The sequence below is a fragment of the Thunnus thynnus genome, chromosome 21 (genome assembly GCF_963924715.1).
Source record: "Thunnus thynnus chromosome 21, fThuThy2.1, whole genome shotgun sequence".
NCBI lineage: Eukaryota > Metazoa > Chordata > Actinopteri > Scombriformes > Scombridae > Thunnus > Thunnus thynnus.
The window spans coordinates 23,061,046-23,083,391 of record NC_089537.1 but is presented as its reverse complement, the minus strand read 5'-3'; the positions used below and the strand labels follow the sequence as shown (position 1 = coordinate 23,083,391).

The 22,346-nt window shown below is 40.6% G+C and overlaps 1 protein-coding gene across 8 annotated transcripts in view; it reads right to left on the bottom strand.

Moving 5' to 3' along the window:
* Positions 1–22,346, bottom strand: part of LOC137173121 (microtubule-associated protein 4) — a 121,713-nt gene that overhangs the window by 56,318 nt on the left and 43,049 nt on the right. For 7 of the 8 annotated variants that reach the window (XM_067577842.1, XM_067577841.1, XM_067577845.1 and 4 more), the window contains 3 exons: positions 7,398–7,511; positions 6,219–6,305; positions 2,108–2,296 (listed from right to left, as the gene is read on the bottom strand). In XM_067577842.1, the coding sequence (XP_067433943.1) occupies positions 2,108–2,296; positions 6,219–6,305; positions 7,398–7,511 (390 nt within the window). Of the gene's footprint in view, positions 1–2,107; positions 2,297–6,218; positions 6,306–7,397; positions 7,512–7,755; positions 7,811–22,346 lie in introns of those variants that run through there. The other variant, XM_067577847.1, reaches the window with a different exon arrangement.

Here is a 22,346-nt window from a genome sequence, read left to right as displayed (position 1 = left end):
TGTTTCTGCAGGAAGAAGACATATAGAAACAGCAGGATATGATCATCAGTCCAGTTGGTTAGAGTTTGCTTTGTTTCATTTTATTGTTGGTTTTCTACTCCTGTATTCCTGCTAGCTATTAGATGACAACATCCATCACTTTACACTGGAAGTATTGGGGAGCAGGTGCTGTAGTTTTAGTCATCTCTACAAACTGCATGGTTATTTGTTGCCAAGCAAACGCTAATGGCTGCGTATTCATCATAAAAAGTGGTAACCACTCTGATATTTTCCCCCTGCTCTTGTTTAGCACAGTGACACGGGGGTTCAGCCACCTGCTGTGTAGCAGTGCAACATGGGGGCTCAGCTGCTGTGATGCTTTGTGCATGGATTCCCTGGCCACATGGGATGTTAGCATGGCTCCACTAGCGGACACAAGCCGCAGCATGGTGACGACTACAACTCCATGCTCTCTAGGATCAGATGTGCATTGAACTGGAGAGAAACCCTATGGGGGGGGGTGAGGGGGGGCATAGGGCAGGCTCCGGCAGGGGGAGGAGCTGGTCAAGAGAGAGTGGACAGTGAGAGACACAGACAGCTTCTCTCTGTAGGATAAATACACACACAGGACCACACACACAAACGCATACAGTCATGACTAGAAGCCATGGCATGATGGCACACCCTATACATGTCAGCATCAGATGTGCGTTGACCTTGAGCTGGATGACTAAATCACATTGGAGCTGTGTATGTGTATGTGTATGTGTGTGTGTGTGTGTGTGTGTGTGTGTGTGTGTGTGTGTGTGTGTGTGTGTGGAGGAAGCTATAGAAAAGCTTCCTCCACAGCTGATTCTATACTGCACCCCTCTGTGAAACACATCAGGGCATGCAACACAGTCACATATGTATATGATACATTATATTATACAGTAAACATTTTTGAATTATTCCTGCTGTGAGAATGCAGGGGGGGATCAAAATAATGTATATCTGGACCCGTTATGTGGGGAGAAAATAAGGATCGTTGCATCCTTAGACATGCAGTAGCTACTTCAGAGTTGAAGCTTAGTTTATATATCAGAAATTATGTATTTGACTGTCGATTGGACCGGCTGGGAAAGTCTAGGAACAGAAAGGGTAATATTCTCTCTCTTTATCTCTGCCCAGATGCCAATGAGCAAGAGCCCATAAAGCTGGGCTCAGACTACAGGAATTTTGGCTTGATTTATCTGGTCTGGGACCTTGGTCAGTAGTGATGTTTGGCCTGGATTATCTGGTAATGTGAGGGGTTTACAGATCTAATCTTAAACCTCCACAACTGCTCGCAGACTCATCGGGGCTGCCCTGATAATTTCAAACATGTCTGAAATTTAGGAGTTAAAATCTGGATGATTATGTCACTACTTTCTGAGCGAGGCCACAATAGCCAATGAGAGTCTGCGAGGAGACGGAAGTGCTACAAGCTAACGTTAGTCCTGGAGCAGCTGATGGTGTTGCCAAGCAACGGTAAACATTCTAGCCCTTGAGGCTAACGTTAGCCAGCGTACTATTGTTGACAGATATTAAAAGCGACAGTTAAAATCTCACCTCTTGCTGACTGTGTCTCCCCAATCATTTCTTCATCCAGTCTCATTTAGCCTTCTGCTTTTGTTTTTTCTCAGTATAAAGCATTACTAAAACAAGTTGTTGAATCATGTCAGCTTCCATTTTGATTACATCTGCATCCCCATGAGATCACATGAGATCCCATGAGGTGGTGCATTGCTCCTTCTGGCATGATAATCTTACTAATATCCTTTAGTGTGTGATGTGCCATTATTTTTAAATCTTGTAGCGTGTGTATATTTGAGATTAGAGAGAAGAACATCTGCAAAGTTTCTCCTCATGTGCGTGATGCAACCCCATTTCAAAATCGGTTAGGATTTTAAAACTCCTGTAGTCTGAGCCCGGCTTAAGCTCCGTTTGCTCCAATGAATCGGTTACATCTCTAGCCGCAGTAGACTGTGGAAGTAAATATGTATGAAATAGAGCATTGTAGAGGAAGAGGAGGTAATACTGCTGAGGTTTTCTCTTAACTAGATACACATTTGTGTGGCAGGGGGAGTTCATCTTTATGTGTCGTTACCTTCTGACAGATCCAGAGGGCTGCGAGGAGTCTGGGGTTCAGGCAGCATGGGGCTGTGCTCTTTAGGAGCGTCTGATGCCGCTGGGGGAGTGGGCTGCTGGGGTTCAGCTATACTTGAAGGTCTCTCTGCTGAGAGGGGGGCTGCACCCACCTCCACATTCAACCCCAATCCTGAAGGCTGGGAGAAACCTGACAAACAAACAAACACACAATTGGTCTTGGCAATTTACAAAGTATTTATCAGGTTTATCAGAGAAAAAGCCCTCATTTGTCACACTCAAGCTAGACTTTAACCCAAAAAGTTAAAAAAAGGAAGGAATCACACATGAATAAAACTTTTGAAAATTAGATTTATTATTAAGGCAGAGAGAGGGACGTGACACCTCTGTTAAGACATTGAGAGATTCATTGAGTGTTTGGTCAGATGTGACTAAAAGATTGAAAAGCCGCTCACTCCAACAACAGTCCTGCTATTTGGCTAAACAGCAGTTAACACCACTCTGAAAAGTCTTACCGTTTTCTTTAAATAACATGTCATTGATCAGTTGGAGGTTTAATTTATATATATATGTACATATAAAATGTATTTATCTCTTTTCTTTAAACATTTTTTTAAACATTTTTATGTTTTTCAGTTGATTTATATTTAAAGTTCAAGGAAATCCACTGTTAAAAAAGTTTTTTTTTAAAAAGTTCAATAAAGTCAATGACTAATCATGTTAAATAATAGTGATCTCAATATTGACCGAAATAACTGTGATTATGATTTTTGCCATAATCCAGCAGCCCTATTAACAGTTCACTGGAACTCTGTCCAAGCAGACCAGATTATCTCCTCTATCCACTGCACCTGCGGCTGAACCACACTAACATTTTAAATTGGGATTTTGACTTCACAAAAAAAGCAATAAAAGATATAAATTTGATTGCCTAGAAGAAATGAATTATAAAGACACATTGACAAAGCGAGGACAGATTAAGAGCAGACGGGGGAGCAAAACCAAAAAGAGGAGAGAAAGCCAAAGAGGCTAAAGTGCCAGACGAAGAGACGCAGTAGCAAGAATGACTCAGAAAAAAAAAACCACCCCCTACGATCTGAACACAGTCGTCCATTACACAGCTCCTGAAGAGCGCATGAATGAGTGAGATTAGTCAAGATTGTGTTTGTGCATGAGTGCGTAGTGTGTGAGCTAAATTGGTGGAAATTGGGCTAAAGAGTAATATTGTGTGCGTTTGCGGATGCACGTGTCAACTGTATATGTGTGTGTGTGTGTGTGTAACTGACTGTGTGTTCAAGCCGCGAGCAGTAATTCGGTGGCCCAGAGACGACAGGTCTCATTAAGGCAACAGTGAAAGCAGGGTATGTGGAGGTTGGCATGGTGAAAGGCAGAACTCAACCTCATAGCTCATACTGTGTGTGTGAGTGTGTCACTCTGCGGAAAACCAGCAGATACCGAGCCAGTGACAACTACAGCTCTGCATGCAACTAACAAGCTCTGCCTCAACACAAGCCGTTTATCAGAGAGGAATTTACTACCAACGACTTAAGGACGGTTGTCGGACATTTTATATGAGAAAGCAAACCTAATGAGGGCATGGATTAGGAAGTGGAAAGACTATTTGTTTGCTGGAATGATCCTCAGTTATTGAGGGTTAAAGTATGTTTTAAAAAGAAAATGAAAAACAAGTAAGAATTGTATAAAGTATGTATGTATTAAGTGGAAACAGTATGACATATGAGACTGATAGCATACTGTAGAAATTGATGCAAAGTACTTGTGTGTGCGTACAGTAATTCATCTTTTATGATTTAAGGAAACAAGAAGTAAAGGTACTGCAGAATATTCTTACATATACTGTGTCTTTATTGGGGTTAAGAGCTCAACTTCTGACTGCAGCTACACTAAATATCTTGTTGCTAGCATAGCCTAGTTGCTTTCCCTTCACATTGCTAGCAGCTGACTGATAGCTACATGCTTGTGATTGGTTGAACAACATCCTCTGCTGCAAATATGTCCTCTTTAGAAGTGTTTTAGCTATAAACTTAACCTGTTGCACTGAAAGCCAGCATCATGCATTCAAAAATGGTTAATATGTCTGTCAGTAATGTTATACAGCTACTTGTTGTTGCAAAGAAAATATGACCAATTTGACCTACTGAAGCTAACAAAACAGTTAGGAAAAACCACAAACACAAGCCAGCAGTCTGAGATGTGTAAAGAAGAGCTAACGTTAATTAAACACTATGAACAGCTATGGATAAATGATGTGTTAATGTGGATGGATGACTGCACTTTAAAGGTAGAGTCAGTCATTCTGGAGAAAGATTGTTGATATTTGAGCTAAACACCCAAATAAATACATCCCTCCCTTCATGCTCCTTCAGAAGCTCCACCCCCCAAATTCATGGATTCGCATTGCCATGGCAACGACCAAAAGAGAAATATGGTGGAATCCAGAGCGATGTGTCAGCTGTAGAGTAACTTCTCCTATCACACTTTATCACGAGCAGGAAAAAAAAAATTCGTCTCATGTGAGCACAACAGTCCACTGGGCATCCGTTCAGTGTCTCTGTCCACAGAAGCAGGAAGAAAAATCGACAGTGTTTGTATTTATTTATTAATCAATTTGGTTAATAAGTTCAAAAAACATATACGGCTGGATATTTGTGTGATTTCAATAGCTAGCTGCTCTGATTACGCTTCACTAAACGGGACAGAAACAGACTCGGTGCACTAAAAAACGCAGGGGGTCTCCATGAGACTGTCTCAGATTCAGCGTGAACTGATACATTTAACAAAATGGAAGCATATCTGTTCCGTGAGAAAACATTTTCTATGTGAACTGGCCACATCCTCTCTCTCTCCAGTTCGCTGGCCCTCCCCACCACTGAACAGGTGCTGGAGACGGGAGACTGTCATGTCCTCACGCAGACAGCTGATGACATCCCCCTGTCCTGTGCACGAGCACGCACGCCCCCTGCTGATTGGCCGGAGTAGTGTTGTGTGGCTCACTCGGAGCCACTTGGTTTATATGCCCATTTACAGAGCAAGTGCTGTGTATGAGCGGACAGCTAGCAGACTGAGGAGATATTCACTGAATTTGACAAAAAGTGTGTCGGATTAAAATCGCTGACTCTGCCTTTAAGTTGGGTATTTTTGGTGTGCAGTTTAAATTTAAATTTAATATTAATATTTATAATATTCATTAATATTTGATTTAAATATTCGCTAGTGAAATAGTTTCGCATATATGGTAGGCAATGTTAAAACTGCTCATCTAGACAGACAACCAACAGTATTTGTTTACAAATGAGAAAAGACAGTTAAAAGAATAGTTAAGCATTTTGGGAAATATGCTTATTCACTTTCTTGGAAGCAATTATTATACTCATGACCACACAGCAAAGGAAAATAGGCATTACAGTCTGATGTGAGCAGGTAATCAGAGTCAGTTTCCTTGGCAAATCTCATGACAACAACACTAACTGTAATCAAAGTGACTGTATATACAAAAGATAGCACCAGCTGTACAAGAAATATACAATTTTAAAAAGTTATAAAATTTCAACTACACTATTTCTCACTGACTAAAAATAAAAATAATTAAATAAGTATAATATGATTAAAAGCATTATACATTTTCATTAGAGATTAAAACTAAAATTGCCAGAATGATCAATGGATCCAATGCCTCGTTAATTGATGGTACAGTACAGTGATTAACCTGATCCTCCACATCTTCACCCATGGTAATTCAACATAATATACATCAAATAGCCAGACACAGAAAGTGTTTCATCAGGAAGCACCATGATTTAATCCCTGCTGGTCTCGGTTTCTGTGATGGCACTTGCTGATGCAAGCTTACACCTTCACCTTCCGAAGGCTAGGGCTCACTTAGTTTCAGTTGATACAAATAATGGCTAGAAAGATGTATTTTGAAGTTGGTGAAGCCAAATATTGATCATCTTTGTGAAGATGATTAATGCATGACTTTTGTAATCGAAAACTGATGATTCATCAGTTACACTACAAGTACTATAGTAATAGCAGTTAACACTAAAACTGCGTTGCTGTGTGGCAGTTTGAGGAAAATATTGGAAACATACCTGAAAAAGCTCCCATTAGGCCAGAATCCATCATTTGGGCTGAGCTGGTCTGGGAGCCCAGAGAATCTGAATAACCTGCCATGGAGGCTGGCGGTAGGGAGCGAAAGAACAACAGGAGCCCAGGGACAGAGGAAAAGAGATGGACAGGACGGTCAGCGAGAATGAAGGATAGAAGAGAAAATATAACAGGGAATGAAAGAGAGAGAGGAAAAGATGGATGAAGTTGTCAGGCGGAAAATGGAAGGACTCGAAAGAGAGAAAAAGATGGAGTAGGAGGTGGCAGTTGGAGGGCATTAACAATTTAGAATGGGCAAGGCAGAGGTAGACAGCAAGGAGGAAAAAAACAAGAAGAGGGAACGCATTAATATAAAACACTGATTTAAAACAAACAAGATCTGGTTTTGCCTTCAGAATATAATGTATATAACCGCCCATCACAGCTTTAACATCTAAATATAGCAACCATTACGTTTTGCATTTCATACAGTTAAGAAGTTGTACAATAGTAGGTATATACAGTATATTTGGCCATAAACACTATATATATGTCTGCATGAAGTTGTATGTCTAAAGTTGCATCTTGAGAGAGCAACTGGCCAATAAAATGTGTTCTGATAAGACGCTAAATTATTTTAATCTCCAGACCCTTGACGTCATTGTCTTGCAAGTCACAGATAAGTCTTAGCTACAAAATTGAAAGTCAAAACCAGCAGGTCTCAAGTCAAGTCCAAGTCCTAAACTTTGTGTTTCAAATCCTAAACCAGTTATTATTTGTCTGTCTGCTTGAGTGCACTGCCAAAACACCTTTCCTTCCTGCTCCTGCAACATGATTGACTGCTTTCGGATTGATTCAAAGTATATCTGTAGTCAGGGAAATTAAATTGTCCACACCTGATAATAACAAATAAGTCATGGTAAGGTTCTCTGACACATGTAAAACCCAACTAAATAAAGTACCTCAATATTAACCAGTCGCCCTGAGTGCGTATATTATAAATCTGCTGACTCATCTAGATTCTAGGTCATAAAATTGCTCGTTACCTTGACAGCTTAATATAAAGGCAAACCAAAAAACTATTGCTGCATCAGCATGGAGGAAATCGTTTTTTAAAAATATTTTCAAATTATTTCATTTCACTTGCAAGCGTCTCCTTACACCAACACTGCGCATCTTCATACCTGATAAGAAGTCTGTAGCCAAGGCCTGCTGCTGGTCCAGTGAGTGTGTCCGCACCTCTCCCTGTGGCTCTGGGCGCAACACTGATGTCGGTCCCCCTGCGGTCAGCTTACAACCTGCAGGTGACAACATTGATCATCAAACATCAGTTCCTCCTCCTCGCTGATGACGCCTTACTGTACAACTGTAATTTAGTGACACCAGGCTACTGCAATCACACTCCACCAAACACAAATACACACACACAGTGCTCACACACAGGCATTTACAAAACATAACCACTTAGATATAGTGGACTATATCCCACATAAAATTCTCACATGTACCCGCACGAACACACACGTGCACCCGCACTCTCACCTGCCAAATTTCCTCCTAAAAGCAGATATCCCAGTCCCATACAACTCAACATTCAGTGGTGTTTGCTATGTGCTGCTCAGTGCCTCTGTCTCTGTCTGTCTCCACTGCAGCCTCAGCTGGCTCTGAGCTACTAACACTGTGAACCCCACACACACACACATACACACACAGCCACACAAAGAGAGACACACACAGACACACACACACACACACGCAAGAATGCGATCACAGTCGGGGAGTCTGGGTTTGGTGTGACGTTTCACTGTCTGTCTGGTTCAGGTCGCAGGCCCCGGCAGCTAGCGCCTCCCCTCGCCTGCCTGACATGCCACAGCCAACTCCCTCCCTCTCTACTCCTGTAGTCACCCTTCAACTCTCGTCCCAGTCTCCGAGCAGAGGTCCTGACTGGCCCGCAGAGGCCAGACTCCAGACTGCCTGATTTCATGTGGCTATTTGTGTGTGCTTATATCGGAGGGGATTGACGGAAGGAAAGATGGAGTCGGGAGAGGAGGTAGGAAGAAAGACGGTTGGCAAAGACAGGCGATCAGGGAGGAAGACGAAGCAGGGGTGGAGGAGGGACGTCTGACTGAGAGTTATGGAAGGACAGTGAGGAATGAGAGAAAAGCAGGAAAGAGGATTTACAGACTGAGTAATGAAAACAACATGAAGGGGAGAAGAGAAAGGAATGGAAGAAAAGAGGGAAAATGGACACACACAGGAAGGAAATGAGGCAGAGGAGTAACGAAGGGAGGAAAGGAGAAGAGAGGAGAAGAGGGACGCACCAATGGCAACCCTCTCCCAGCAGCGTCCACAGAGGGTGACAGTGAGGCGAACAGACAGGACGCCACCCAAAGTCACAAACGCTTCCATATATCAGACACACAAACAGGGGCCATGGTAGGGTGTGCATTGTCTGTCTCGACAAGACGCAGAAAACTCCGTCGGCAGGGTCACAGATTGATTCAAAAACACTAGTGCAGCAACGCTTGTCCTCCTGGTCTCACATTTGTGTCTGTCTGCCATTTGTGTCTGTCTTTGCATGTCTTTCTGGAAACTCTCAATGCAAATGTGGAGAAATAAGAAGAGACGTGAAAGGTAACTGTAGACTAAGGTAGCCAACACAAGTGCACCTCCATGCACTGAGCGTCTTCTGCTTGTCTTTGTTAAATCAGTGAAGCAAAAGCGTTGCAGGAAAACAGGCAGCTGTTTCCCCCCGCTGAGCTGTGCTGCTGTCCAAGGTGCTGAAATCAGACTAAGCAGCTTTGAAAGGGCAGTCAGGGGCACTGGTATGAAAACCTCTAATATGTCTATCCTTTTTGCATTTTTACCCCTTACTGAACCATGGAGGTTGACTGAGATCAACATCTTTATTTAAAACTGTGGCCAAAAGGATCTTTTTGCATCAGGGGGAGGGAGGTTACACAAATAACCTGAAAGCCGGGAGCTGTTTCACTCAAAGAAAACATCTCTCAGGCAAAATTAGCAGCCCTATTAGCAGACTGAGTTGAAACAACTGGTCAGAGTAGATGCCTTATACAGTGGTGCTTTAAATTCAGTTTATTACAACTTTGTTCTTTTTTTGCTGGAAGGATATATATAAAATATATGTTAACTGTTGGCCATCAAGGTCATGTCATCTGTAAAATTTTATAGTAATTTGGGGGATACGTGACATCCAAGTTTACATTCAAGATATTACAAATGTTGCCAAATGTTTTTTAAATGTTTTTTGTTGAAATACCTTCAAATTCTGTTTTAAATATGTTTTTAAGCAAAAATTATATTTATGACATTTGGCATCTCCATCACAATTATATATCCGGTGTTGTAGGGAAATAATATTTTGACCGTAATGTTGGGGAAATGTGGAATTTAGTGGTTAGTCAAGTTTTTTTTTTGGCAGGTGGGTGGTGCTGGAGGACTTTGGACTCAAGAACAAGACCATCTCTAAAATCCTGGCAACAGTCCTGCCTGACCAGTCGTGTTTCTTGCCCCATTGGACTTCACTGTTGTGCCATTGCTTTGTTTGCAGATTTCAGCAATTTGTACTTGCAAGTACAATGTTATAATTATGAGGAATGATGACCAAAAATAGACCCAAGTTGTTGTAAACCAGAATTATCCTTTAAATGAAGAAAGTTTTGGAACTTGAAATTACTACTTGCATCACAGTGGACATAAAAGTAGGCTGCTGTAAAACATTGGCATTTGTGAAATTTGGAGATTAAATGGTTTTGGCTCAGTAAATGCTTAATGCTTAAAGCGCACTTCAAATTCAAGCACATTTTTTGAGGGTTCAGTTAAGTCTACAAGGGAAAATTTCATGCTAGAGTTATCTGCTAAACACTGCACTGTGTTTAATGTACCAGTGGTGAACTGCTCAGCTTGAAAGAGGGAGGAAGATCAACTGTGACGCACCCAATGTGAGCGAATGTGTGTGTGTTTTTGGGACATGTCCAATGAATTGTTCGTAGTAGGTGAGTCAGTACCCAACAGGAGGCTCATTACGATGTCATCAGTCATGACTATTTGACCTTTAATAACTGTCTTCTTACAGACCAGAAATCTAATCATTGTTTGGCATCTGTAACAATACTTCGACAGAACATTTTCACAGTATGCACATATAACCAGACCATACTCCAGTAATGTACAGTTTATATACTGTAACTGTGGAGAGGAGCAAGGCCATAAATATTTTGTCATTCTCTGTAGCTATTGTTACTAGTACGCATCTCCTAAAATTGTGTGCTCAAGTATTTGTGTTATACTGCAGGAAAATGGATGTCACTTGTTGCTGATTTTATTTGGTATCTTTATACTGTTTTATCATCAAGAACATGCACATGGATGACCCATCTTGAGATCAGGGTCAGATTCATGTAGGTAACATGGATCCCTCATTAGCAAAGGGTCAACTCAGGATGAATGATTTACTTGCCCAACAGTGTGACATATTGCCTTACACCTGTCTCCTTCTATGTCTAACAGGTTACCATTGCAGGTCATCAGGCTTGGCGTAAAACAGTAGGACATCTGTCATCCCCATGTGAGCGGGTTTGAATGCAGGGTCTTTGGTGTGAAAGGGTAGTGACGTGTTATCAACTCTACTTTTTTTGTGCTACATTAGGTTCGGGGGCGAGTGGCACTCTTCCATCCTCTTCGGATGTTATCAGTCCATTAAATGGAAATGGATCTGTGATTATTAAACTCAGCATTAGCTAGCAAAGTGTTATACTACAGTGATTACAGTATGTGGTTAATTTTGATGGCGGTCTCTGGTTGTGTTTTCAACAGACTGTATGTGACTTGTTAAATCACACCAGCATAGTGCAAAGATAATCTCAGACTAAAATGAATATGTTTGATACTCTTTCATAAAAAATGACCTTTAAACAATAAATTTATATATCATGGTAGCTTTTAAAGCTTTTAATTTGTCTTTTACAAAAAAGATTTGTGTGTCAAACTAATACTTGCTAAAATAGAAAACAAGGGATTGACCTCAGTTTCTAATAGTCAGCATCATAAATGTGTGAGTTCCTCCACAAAGAGTAAAATATCTAATCCTGTGTTTTACTGTTTCGCCAAGTTATGTAAGAGCTGCTGCTGCTGCTGCTGCTGCTCCTGCTGGGGGATGCTGACCTCAGTATGAGGACAGAGTATGGCCAGACAGACTGGAGCAGCTATCAGTTTGACGGATGAACTTAATCATCTCAGAGGCATCTAAGGACACACACGCACACACACTACTCTCCAGTAGCTGCTTTAATGTGGAGAAACAAATGAGCATGCACCCGCATACACACACACACACTCAGTACTCATGTGCACACAAACAGCCAGAAAGTCAGACCCCTCGCTCGGTGGACACTTGGATGACCTGACAGAATACAATGGATAAATATAGCCTAGAAAGAATACACATATGCACACACACTAGTCTTGCCTAATCCCATTATGCATACATAAGTTGCAGAAGTGGATTCCTGTAGGCAGCAGATTAAGAATCAGCTAAGGAGGTGGTGCACGGGTTAGTGGAGGAATTTTGCCAATCAAACTTTGTTATGATATCAACCCCACCATCTGAAATATCACATTTAGGGCACAGTTTCACACTTTCACCAGCTGATCTCACCAGGATGCTATACATGACAACCCTGGCAATAAAATAATCTACCTCACCTTGTTATCATGTTTTAACACCAGATAGTGGGTTTTTAAGACCTCTGCTGAGGTTGGAGCTATATTGAGCTAGTCTAGAGGTCAATAAACTCCATGTACTAATATAAATGGTAAAGATGCTGTGGTACACTAACACGGAATCCTCACAGAAAGTGTTTCCGCCATGTTTTTTTCGTCCATCTCATACACGTCTGACAGAACCAAGACGCTTCTATTTTAACCAATACAGCTGTCTACACAGGCTGCATATTAGCTCATGTTTCACTCGTGCTTTCAGCACATAGGTGAAACGTACTTCAAGTATTCAAGCATTTTCTTCACTACAATTATTGCGTATTTGGCTTGCAGCGCTGTCAAAACACAGATGACCTACACTCAGTACTATGCCTGAACGCATCCTGTGTAGACACATATGGAGCACTGACGCTGCTGCTCCTCCTCTGCTAACGTGCTGCTTACACTCTTGTGTAGACACAGTGTAACAAATGTGAAAAAGCAGAAATGAGTAAGGACAGTGTGTGCTGTCTATACACGCCTGCAAAGTCCTGACAAGAGGTCCAATCAGACAAAATAAGTGAAAACAGCATTGGGTGTAATAGTGATGTGTAGAGCATTTAATCACACTTGTGTTCTTTTCACATGTAACGAATCAGGTTTATTTATTCTAATTTCAGCCCTGCAGCAGATGTGTTTACTGTGACCTGGTGACTGAACCAAATTCAAGCTCAACGAATGTGTGGTGCCACAAAGTCTGCAGAAGACTTTTTAACTAAGTTGATATAGATCTAGGGGATTCTTTTGTTGTCTGTTTTTTCTTTTGGAGAGGAGGGGGGGGACTGTCACTTAAAAAGACAGACAAACACATCCTCAAAACACTGTGGTCACACCAGATTTCATTATTAATTTCTATGATGAAATCTGAGTTTGAATTTTGAATTAAAACAGATATTTTCAACAGATAAGTACATATCAAACATTGCTCAAACAATTGAATGAATGAATTTTAAAAAAAAGTACATATCTTTTTAAAATTTTTAAGTTTTTTGGTTTCATGATGGCGCCCCCCAGTTTTACATTCATTCCATGAAATTTGTATTTGTATTTGTATTGTAATTTTGACTCCATGTAGCTGGAGTGCTTATTTCAATACAGCAAATCAAATGTTGCATAAAACGATGACGCAGCGTTCTATCATAGACAGAGCAGAGGGTCACACTGAGCCTGATAGCAACCTGCTACACAACACAAGAGCCACTGACTCTAAACAGCAACTACCATTAGCTTTCCTCTTCTCATCTAATTCACAAAAATGAAGGTACACATTGTCTTGAAGTTTAGCTTATTGAACAAGCAACCAAACAAACATTCACCAGGGAGAAGTGCACCACTAACATCAGTTAGCAGGCTAGGTAGCTAATTAGCTGCTCAGCTGCAGCACAAACAGCTTAAACAACACGTAACATACCTGCAAATGTCACTTCAGTCCTGTTAGATGCTTGTGTGATTCTTACCCTTCAATACCACTTCTAACAACACACTGTCTGCCCGTGACTTGTGAGATACAGCACAAGTCTGTTCACTTTGTGTCTTGTTCCCCTGCTGCTGTCAATCAAACACAGACACGCCCCCCCCAGCCGCTGAGACAGCATTTCTGATGTTTACCCAAAGATCTTTTTTCTTCATTTTAATACCAAAAAACCAAACATACCTTTTCAGATGTTAAGCCAAGACTAATTCAACTCCTCAACACCGCTGCTACAATAACATCAAAGGATAAACATTGACACAGTATCAAAGAAGCAGCTGTGACCTTCCACTGTTCAGCCAACTAGAGGGACCCTGTGCCAGGCCTAGACTAAGACAATGGGCTTGTCAAGACAAGAAGCACACACACACACACACACACAAACACACACACTGACACAAACCATTTCAGTAAGAGCTCAGAAAAAAAACGAAGGAGTGCAAAATTCTATCAATCTTTCCACTTCTTAATCAGTTTCTCCATCCTTGGACGGGTCTGTGTTTGCACACTGTATAATTATCTCATCATCTTTAAGCAAAATGGGGCTCAGCTGGGATGCTGTCTGACACCAGTGAATGTAAGCCAAACCATACAATGACAAACTGGACTTTGTAGCTGTATGATTTTCATTAGCGAGCTCTTGCAGTACTCAGATGAGGTCCTGCCTAGCGATGCCTAGATTATAGTCCATTCTTATGTTCTCTCGTACGTCTGATAGCCTACAGGCTAGTCTCTGTCCCCCAGCTGACCCCGGCCTAAGCACTCTTTTCTGCCCCACTCTCTTCTTCTCTAGATGCAACTGATGAACCACACTGGCTGGGTCAGGGCCACTACACGACCAAGGGGAGAAAATGGGACACATGGCTAGTTTAGTGGCGAACCAGGGTAACCTCTGGTGTGAAGTAAAGCTCATTAAACATGGCTGTTTTAAGAAGTCCATGCAGTTCTGAGCCAGATGGCAACTAGCCAGACTTCTCCTTGAACCTGCTATGCTGGTTAGAAGATATATTGGCTTCTTTATCAAATGTGCGTCATCTGGAAATAAGGCATAGTTAAGATCCATAAGAAGGCAGGCATGACTCACATGATGTACAGTTTATATAAGGTACAAACATTATGGATGACTAAACTGTATAGTAAACTAAGGAAAAAGTAAAGGAAAAAGTAAAAAAAGGTATTTAAAAAAAAGCCAACTCATTTGATTATCATAATAGCTTACTGCCATTTAAGCTTAATACCAAACCTGGCTGTTTTTCAATCTATTTCCAACCCAGATTCAGCATGGCGCCCTATGGTTTGCTTTACCAAAACTGTCTAATCTGGGATGAGCCGGCAGGATAGGCTGAATTCCTGCAGCTGTCCTCCAACTGACCCCCGCCTCTCCCTGCTCCTCTGTCTCAGCCTCAGCTCCTCAGGCTGGGATAGACACTATGAACAAGCTGGGTCAGGGCTGCCGCATGACCACAGGTGCATGGTGATGGTTCGGCGAAAGGACAGATTGCTATTCTCTTGTGAGGAAAAAACCTCCTTAATGTCCTTTCGATTCAGACGCGGCAGAGCATTAATCATGTACTTGGAATAAGGTTGAATCAGCAAGTATTTAACTTTGTGTCCACCTTTACCTGCAACTGTCCCCTACAAACTTTGTAATACAGAGTCTGAATGTTTTAGCTGTTAGCATAGAATTGTGTTGTATTCCAGAGTTTCCTTTAATATTCTTCCCATAATATTTTACAGTATGCTCTTTATATATGGTGCTAAAACGACAAGAGTGAGAGGAGAGAGTTAGAGGAACAGGAAGAGATAAGAGAAAAGATCCGAAGAAAGGCTTAGAGAAGCAAAGGACTCCAAAAGCGTCTGTGAGATTGAGGTTGCCGTCTAGTGACAACCATATGGCACAAGCCTAGCTGAGATATGAAGGGTTTCCCCTTGTATCAGGCCGTTCCTACCCACTGAACATTAACTCCTTAGCCTCAGCAAAATATGTAGTGGAGTCTTCCCCTTGTGTATGTAAGGATCTGACCTGCTATTACAGAAGATCGAAGCTTAGCCTGGTTGTATCTAATCCAGCCAAAATCTAACTCAAGACTTTTACAACTCCTGCTGCAGCTGCTGAGACACATCTGGTTTTTACGCACACAGGCGACACAATCCACATGTAAAGCATAAAGTATTCTCTCTTGGTACACTGGTACTTTACTTAGATCATTCACTTCAGTAAAAGTAGCATCACCACAATGTAACAATACTCCCTTATAGGTAAAAGTCATCAGAGTTTTATCTAAGTTAAAGAGCTATTGTAATATTGTCATTTATTATCAAAAGTGAAAGTATTCATTAAGCAGAATAGCACTTTTGAGAGAATTAAATTATAATATATCATATTGACGGATAAATATTAGTGCTGTATTTATAATGTTCTGTATATATAATTTTAATCTCTGATATTACAAGTAATTATAGTTGTCAAATAGATGTGTGAAAGTATTAAATAGCAGAAAATAGACATAGTCAAGTAAAACACAAATACCTCAAAATTACAGTATAGCACTGTAATGTACTTAGTTGTTTTCCATCAGTGATAGTTGCTACTTGTGCTCATGAACTCTACTCAATTTTGAGACTGGGAATAAAGAGACATTTAGAAATACATTTAAGGATACATTTTTGAAATATTGTATGTTCTTTCAGCACTGAAGCCACCCATAACGGGTACACTGGAATAAAAAACAAATCCACCTTTGGTCTCTATGGATGGCATCCATTGCTAACCTCGGAAAATAAATAACCAAAATCTATCATCCAGCATGTAACCCGCCTCTTGCACAATGCTTCCTGGGACAGGCTCTAGCCATGTGAGATGCTAAAAAGGAAAAGCCTGTAAAGTAAATGGATAGTTTTCTTGCTGTAGAATTTCCATCATAATTTCAGCTGTGTTCTTTAAATATAGGGAACCAAATAAGGAAACTAGGTTGTGGAGGGTAAGAAGTCAAGAGGCTAATGCTGTGACGGTGCTAATGCAGACTGTGCTAATGCAGTGTGTGAGAGGGTGATGTGCATTGACAGGCGGGAGAGAAGCAAGGTGTATTAGATGTGACAAACAAACACACACACATACATACGCAGAGCTGCCTATGAAACCATTTTTCTCCCTCCTTTCTTTGAATCCAAGGCTATTATGTCATTATGTCTACCACACCTCCTTTTCCTTGCCTGAAAACAAACCCGTGTTCGTCTGTCTGGAGAGAGGAAAATAACAGTGAGGCAACCCTCTGTGGCTATTTTAATCTACTCGTAACTTTCTCTTGACCTACTTCATGTCAATGCTTGTTAGTTTTTATTGACAGGATGAAGAAGTTGAGCTACCGTGAAGGATTTCTGACTATCCTCTGTATTTTGGAATTTGCATTTCCAGCTGTCATGCTTTCCAATGCTCCTCACTGTCATGGATCACAATTCATTCTACTGAGCCAAGGAGGGGAGGGGGGTTGCATTTAGCTCCCACCAGCAGGGATTGTGCAGTCAGTACATGTCAAATCAACAGATTTGAACCCACGAAAAGCATAAGAATCGCTAGTTGCCCATGTTGATGTTTCCCATCCAGAGCACTTCATATTTGAAGCTCAAAGGCAAGTCTTAGGCCTCACACATGAAAATAAAGAAGAAAACATTTACTCACAGAGTCAAACACACATGCATGGGGATACACATAAAGACATGTGCATTCACAGTCAAGCACACACCTTCGCATGTGAGAAACGCTTGCACAGATGAAAAGCCTTTTCTACAGAAAAGACATCAATGAGGGAGGAATTAGGTTTTTTTTCCCAGCTCAGGGATTAAAGCTCCATCATGAATATTTAAAGGAGATTTATCCAGCATTTCTACCAAATCACTTCTTTAAGTAAAACAGGATGACAGTTTGAGTTTATCAAATTATACAAAGATGGTGATGCGCTCAGCTAAAACTTACTTAGTTGTTATGGTGTTTCAATCAAATTAAAAAGAAGGTGACATAAAGAATAGTAGGGTAGGATGAGTTTGACTTTCTAAAGGTTGAGACTAACTGGTTGAACTTCCAACACGGATTGTATATCCGTTGAATAAACGACTAAATATGCAGGATGCTGACAATCATAAACCCTGACAAAATAAATCCTACATATGCAACAGTGGTACTAGTCTAAAGTCACACTAGCAGCTGTGTGACACTGCCATGCTCATTGTAAGAATTAACACAGATACATCAAAGTTTAGTTATAAAGTTGTGTTAAAGTGTAAAAGTAAAAATCTTTGGTAACCTATATTAAAAGGGCTTATTATGTTGTGCAGGAATGTTACATTAAGCCACTTTTATTTTATGATATAATCACTAATCTTATTAGTCATCGTGTGCGGACCATGAATGTATGTATCAAACAGTATGGCAGTACATTTGATAGCTGTCAAGACATTTAACTCTCAACCTAAAATGTCAACTGACAACCTGCACATTGTGGATAGGGGTTTCCTTGAATAGTTGATGACTACCACTTTTCAGCTAAATTTGCCTCATACTTTAAATGCAAAAATTCTATATCAGGAATAATATAGTGGCTTCCTCTGCTGGTGGGTGGGACCTCTCTTCTTCCACAGTCTTAGCTCAGTGCCATGTTGCCCACACTCTGTCCAACTTCCCTCTTATTCAACGTAGTGTACTATAAGAAGTGGTCTGCAACATGTGCTCTTGACCCAACGTCTACTAAGTTGTTCAAAAATGTTCTCAGCTGTTTGGTAGATGATGTTCTTGAGATTGTTAATGCCTCCCTACTCTCTGGAATCTTCTCCACAGGTCTCAAACATTATAACACCATTGTTGAAAAAGAGTAATCTTGATCCATGTGTTCTTGAGAACTACAGATCAATCTCAACCCTTCCATTCCTGGAAAAAAATTCTTGAAAAGGTTGTATGCCAACAATTACATATGTATCTGTCATCTAACAATTTGTTTGACGTTTAACAGTCTGGTTTTCTAGTTAACCGCAGTATAGAAACGGCTCTGGTCAGAGTTGTTAACGATCTTAAAATTAGCTCAGACAACCATAAAGTCTCTATTTTTGTACTTCTTGACCTCATTGCAGCCTTCCACACTGTTGACCACATAATTCTTCTTCAGCGCCCAGAACACTGTTTAGGCCTAAGAGGCACAGTTCTTAATTGGCGTTCTTCAGCTCTTTACTGGATCTTTTTTTCTGTTTCTATTGGCAACTTCGAATCAGTTGAAGTCAGCGTTCCATATGGAGTCCCTCAAGGGTCAATTCTTGGTCCACTGCAGTTTAATTTGTATATGCTCCCACTTGGGTCCATCATTCAGCAATACAATATTTCATATCACCCCTATGCTGATGACACACAGTTATACATACTGTATCAACCTTAGCCCAATGAATGACCACATCCAATGCATTGTAGATATCAAATATTGGATGGCCAATTTTTTTTACAGCTAAATGAAGACAAAACAGAGATTCTTTTGGTAGGTCCCAAGGCTTTGAGGCACCAGATGCATTGTTTGTTAACTCCCCTGTCGGTAAAACCTTGGCTGTGATTTTGGATGCTGATGTTAACTTCCAGAAGCACATATCTAATATCTCCAAGATTGCCTTTTATCATCTCAGAAATATATATATATATATATATATATATATATATATATATATATATATATATATATATATATATATATAGTAAGATGCTTCCTGTTACAGTCAGACTCTGAAAAGCTGGCCCATGTGTTTATTTCTACTAGACTAGATTACTGTAATGCACTTTTTACTGGACCGACAAAGCAGGTGTTAAATAAACTCCTGCTCATTCAGAATGCTGCAGATGATTGATTTTCAAATACTTCCTATTGTTTTTAAATCTATCAATGGCTTAGCTCCTTCCTACGTTGTTGACATGCTCACTGAGTACACACCAGACAGAACCCTTAGATCATCAAACAAAGGTCTCCTCGCTATACCTAGAATAAATTCTAAATCAGCTTCAGTCATTATGGTCCTACTCTCTGGAATTCTCTACCACATGAACTAAGGTCTGCTACAATAGTGTCTTTTTTTAAAAGCAGACTAAAAACATATCTTCTTTCATAAGCTTTTAGATGGGTTTAAAGTATGTGGTTTATTCTCAATCAGTATTATTATTATTATTATTCCCTTCCAAATAATAATAATTATACCTTTTCATCTTATTCCCGTTTTATTGTAAAATAGCTTTTTATCTTATATGTGCTTGTCATGTATGATCCCATTTACCTATATTTTTTGCTTTCCATCTTGAAGCACATTGAGTCTACGCCTGTCGTATTAAATGTGCTTTATAAATCAACTTGACTTGACTAACCATGCATAATCATGTGACTAGCTAGCCTGGCACAGCTGCATCTGCCTGTTGGTGCCCCCCTGTGCCAAGGTTGAAACCCAATGGTACCCACCCTCCCTTTCCTTAATTTAACACATACACACATATGCCCTGCCTAGAGCATACCTCTCTCATCTGGCTAGGGTAGCATAATAGTCTCCTCAGCCAGCTGAAAAAAAGTATGTGCATATATCGGTATCAGCATTGGCAATTGGCCACAATGAGTTGGAAATATCGGCATATCGGCAAAAAAATATCATGCATCCCTACTTTCATATCATGGTTTCATGTGGTGTTGTATGATATGACTTCTGCCAAGCTGCTTCTTTAATGTAATAAAATAACCATTATTTTAAAGGCGAAAACAAAAGAAAAAAAAGGAAACAGCCACACAACATGTTGACAGTGCTAGCAAAGTTAGCAAACACTTGATTTAACAATCACTAAAACTTTTTTTTTTCCTATTTTCCTTCCCTGAGTCCATGATGTAACATCTTCAAAGATATATAAAGCATGCTGAAGTCATGGCAGCAGTTCAAGGTCCTTAAGATGATGCACATTATCACTGTGTGGGGGCAGAGGCACAGCATGTAATGTACTAGTGCAGGGGTCCACCTATACATTATGTACACACCTCCCTCTGTTATCATTTGGACCTTCCTCCACTCACTCCCTTCACTCTCTTTAAGGGTAATGTAGGGGAACAGCTGTTGGGTGTGAGGCTCTCTGGGGTTTGGGATAAGGTACGGGACGATCCCTCAGCTGAAAAGCACATCTGCTTATACAGAGGACTTGTTTGATTCCTTTCCCTCTCTTTTTCTACCTACATCACCCACACCATAACTCTCTGAGTCTAAGTAGGCCAGGCTGCCCCATATAGACTCTCACACACAAACACAGACATGCTGACGGAGAGGATCCCACAGGTCAAGTTGATCTCTGAAGGTTATATAGAATAGTGGATTGCAAACGTGAGCAATGTAACAACTCTCAGAGATATTCTGCTGAGAGTGGCCTTAACAAGACCATACAGCTCCTGTTACAGGGGATTTTAAAAGGGCTGACACTAAGAATTATTTCCATTATCTGTTGATTATTATTTTGTCAATCAATGGATTTAGTCAATATAATGCAAGAAGGTAATCAAAAGCACCCATTGCATTTCCTTATTATCCAGCAAAGGTGACATCAAATTGGTGGTTCTGTCCGACCAACAGTCCCAAACCCAAAAATAATAAGTTTACAAAGGAGAGAAAAGCAGTGAATCCTTACATTGCAGAAGCAGAAACTAGCAAATGTTTGGCATTTTGGCTCTAGAGTTGGCAACCAGCTTGGTCCAGGCTGAAATATCTCAACATCTACTGGATAGATTGGCACAATTTTTTACAGACATTCATGAAGATGTATCCTAATCACTTTGGTGATCCCATGACTTCATTCTAGTGTTAACAGCAGGATAACATTTCATATTGTCCAGTAGTGCAAGACTAATAACAATCCCATCTGTGCCAATAACAACTTTCAGCATGCTAACACACTAAACTAAGATGTTGATCATGGTAAACTTTCTACCTGCTAAACTTCAGTATGCCAGCTTTGACATTGCGACAGAGCTGCCAAGTCTCTGCATTGACCATGAGACTCATGCAATTGATATTTTTCACATGCTCTCACGCCACATGTCCATTTTCTCACACAGTGAAAAACAATTCATAACTGATGACATCATGGTGCTAAAAGAGGACACTAACAACACATGAACAGACAGACAGAGCAGCACAGCACAACAGCAGCAGGCGAAAGCAAGAAATATACACAAATATATTGTAATTTATTCCAATGCATGCTGCTTAGAGTAATCTCAGTCAGTGACTGTTCTGGCAGCAGCACAGTCTCTCCCCCCCCTCCCGGAACAAAATTCAAACTGAAGTCAAAACTTGGCAGCCCTGTTGTTAGCATGTTATCAAGCTAATGTTAGCATTCAGCTCAAAGCATCTCTGTGTGTAAGTGCAGCCTCACAGAGCTGCTAGCATGGCTGTAATCCCTTAGTCTTGCTGCTTGATAAATTCTCTAATTACTTAAATCAGTGTTTCCCCTAGGTTGACTGCTTTGGCCTGGCGGGGAGGGGGGACAGAGTGAACTCAGCAGCCACACATTTCTCCGTTCTCTATTTCTCTGTTTAGTTCTGTTTAGGCTAACCCATTGTTGCTAACTTCGGAGCTAACCCCCTTCCTTCACTTTTCCAGCAGTGAAGAGATTAACTCATGTTTCGGTACAGCGCTGCACAGCACAACACTACTGATTTCCAGATGAATGGGTATTTGGCGTTGATTTTGGCATTAAAAAAATATTTTTTTGGCCTGGCGGGGGTTCTCGTTGGTCTGGCAGCCCACCAGCCCTGTACAATTATAGAGGAAACACTGTAAATCATCATTTATTAATCCATTATAAAGATTGACAGTTATTGATTCTGTGATTATA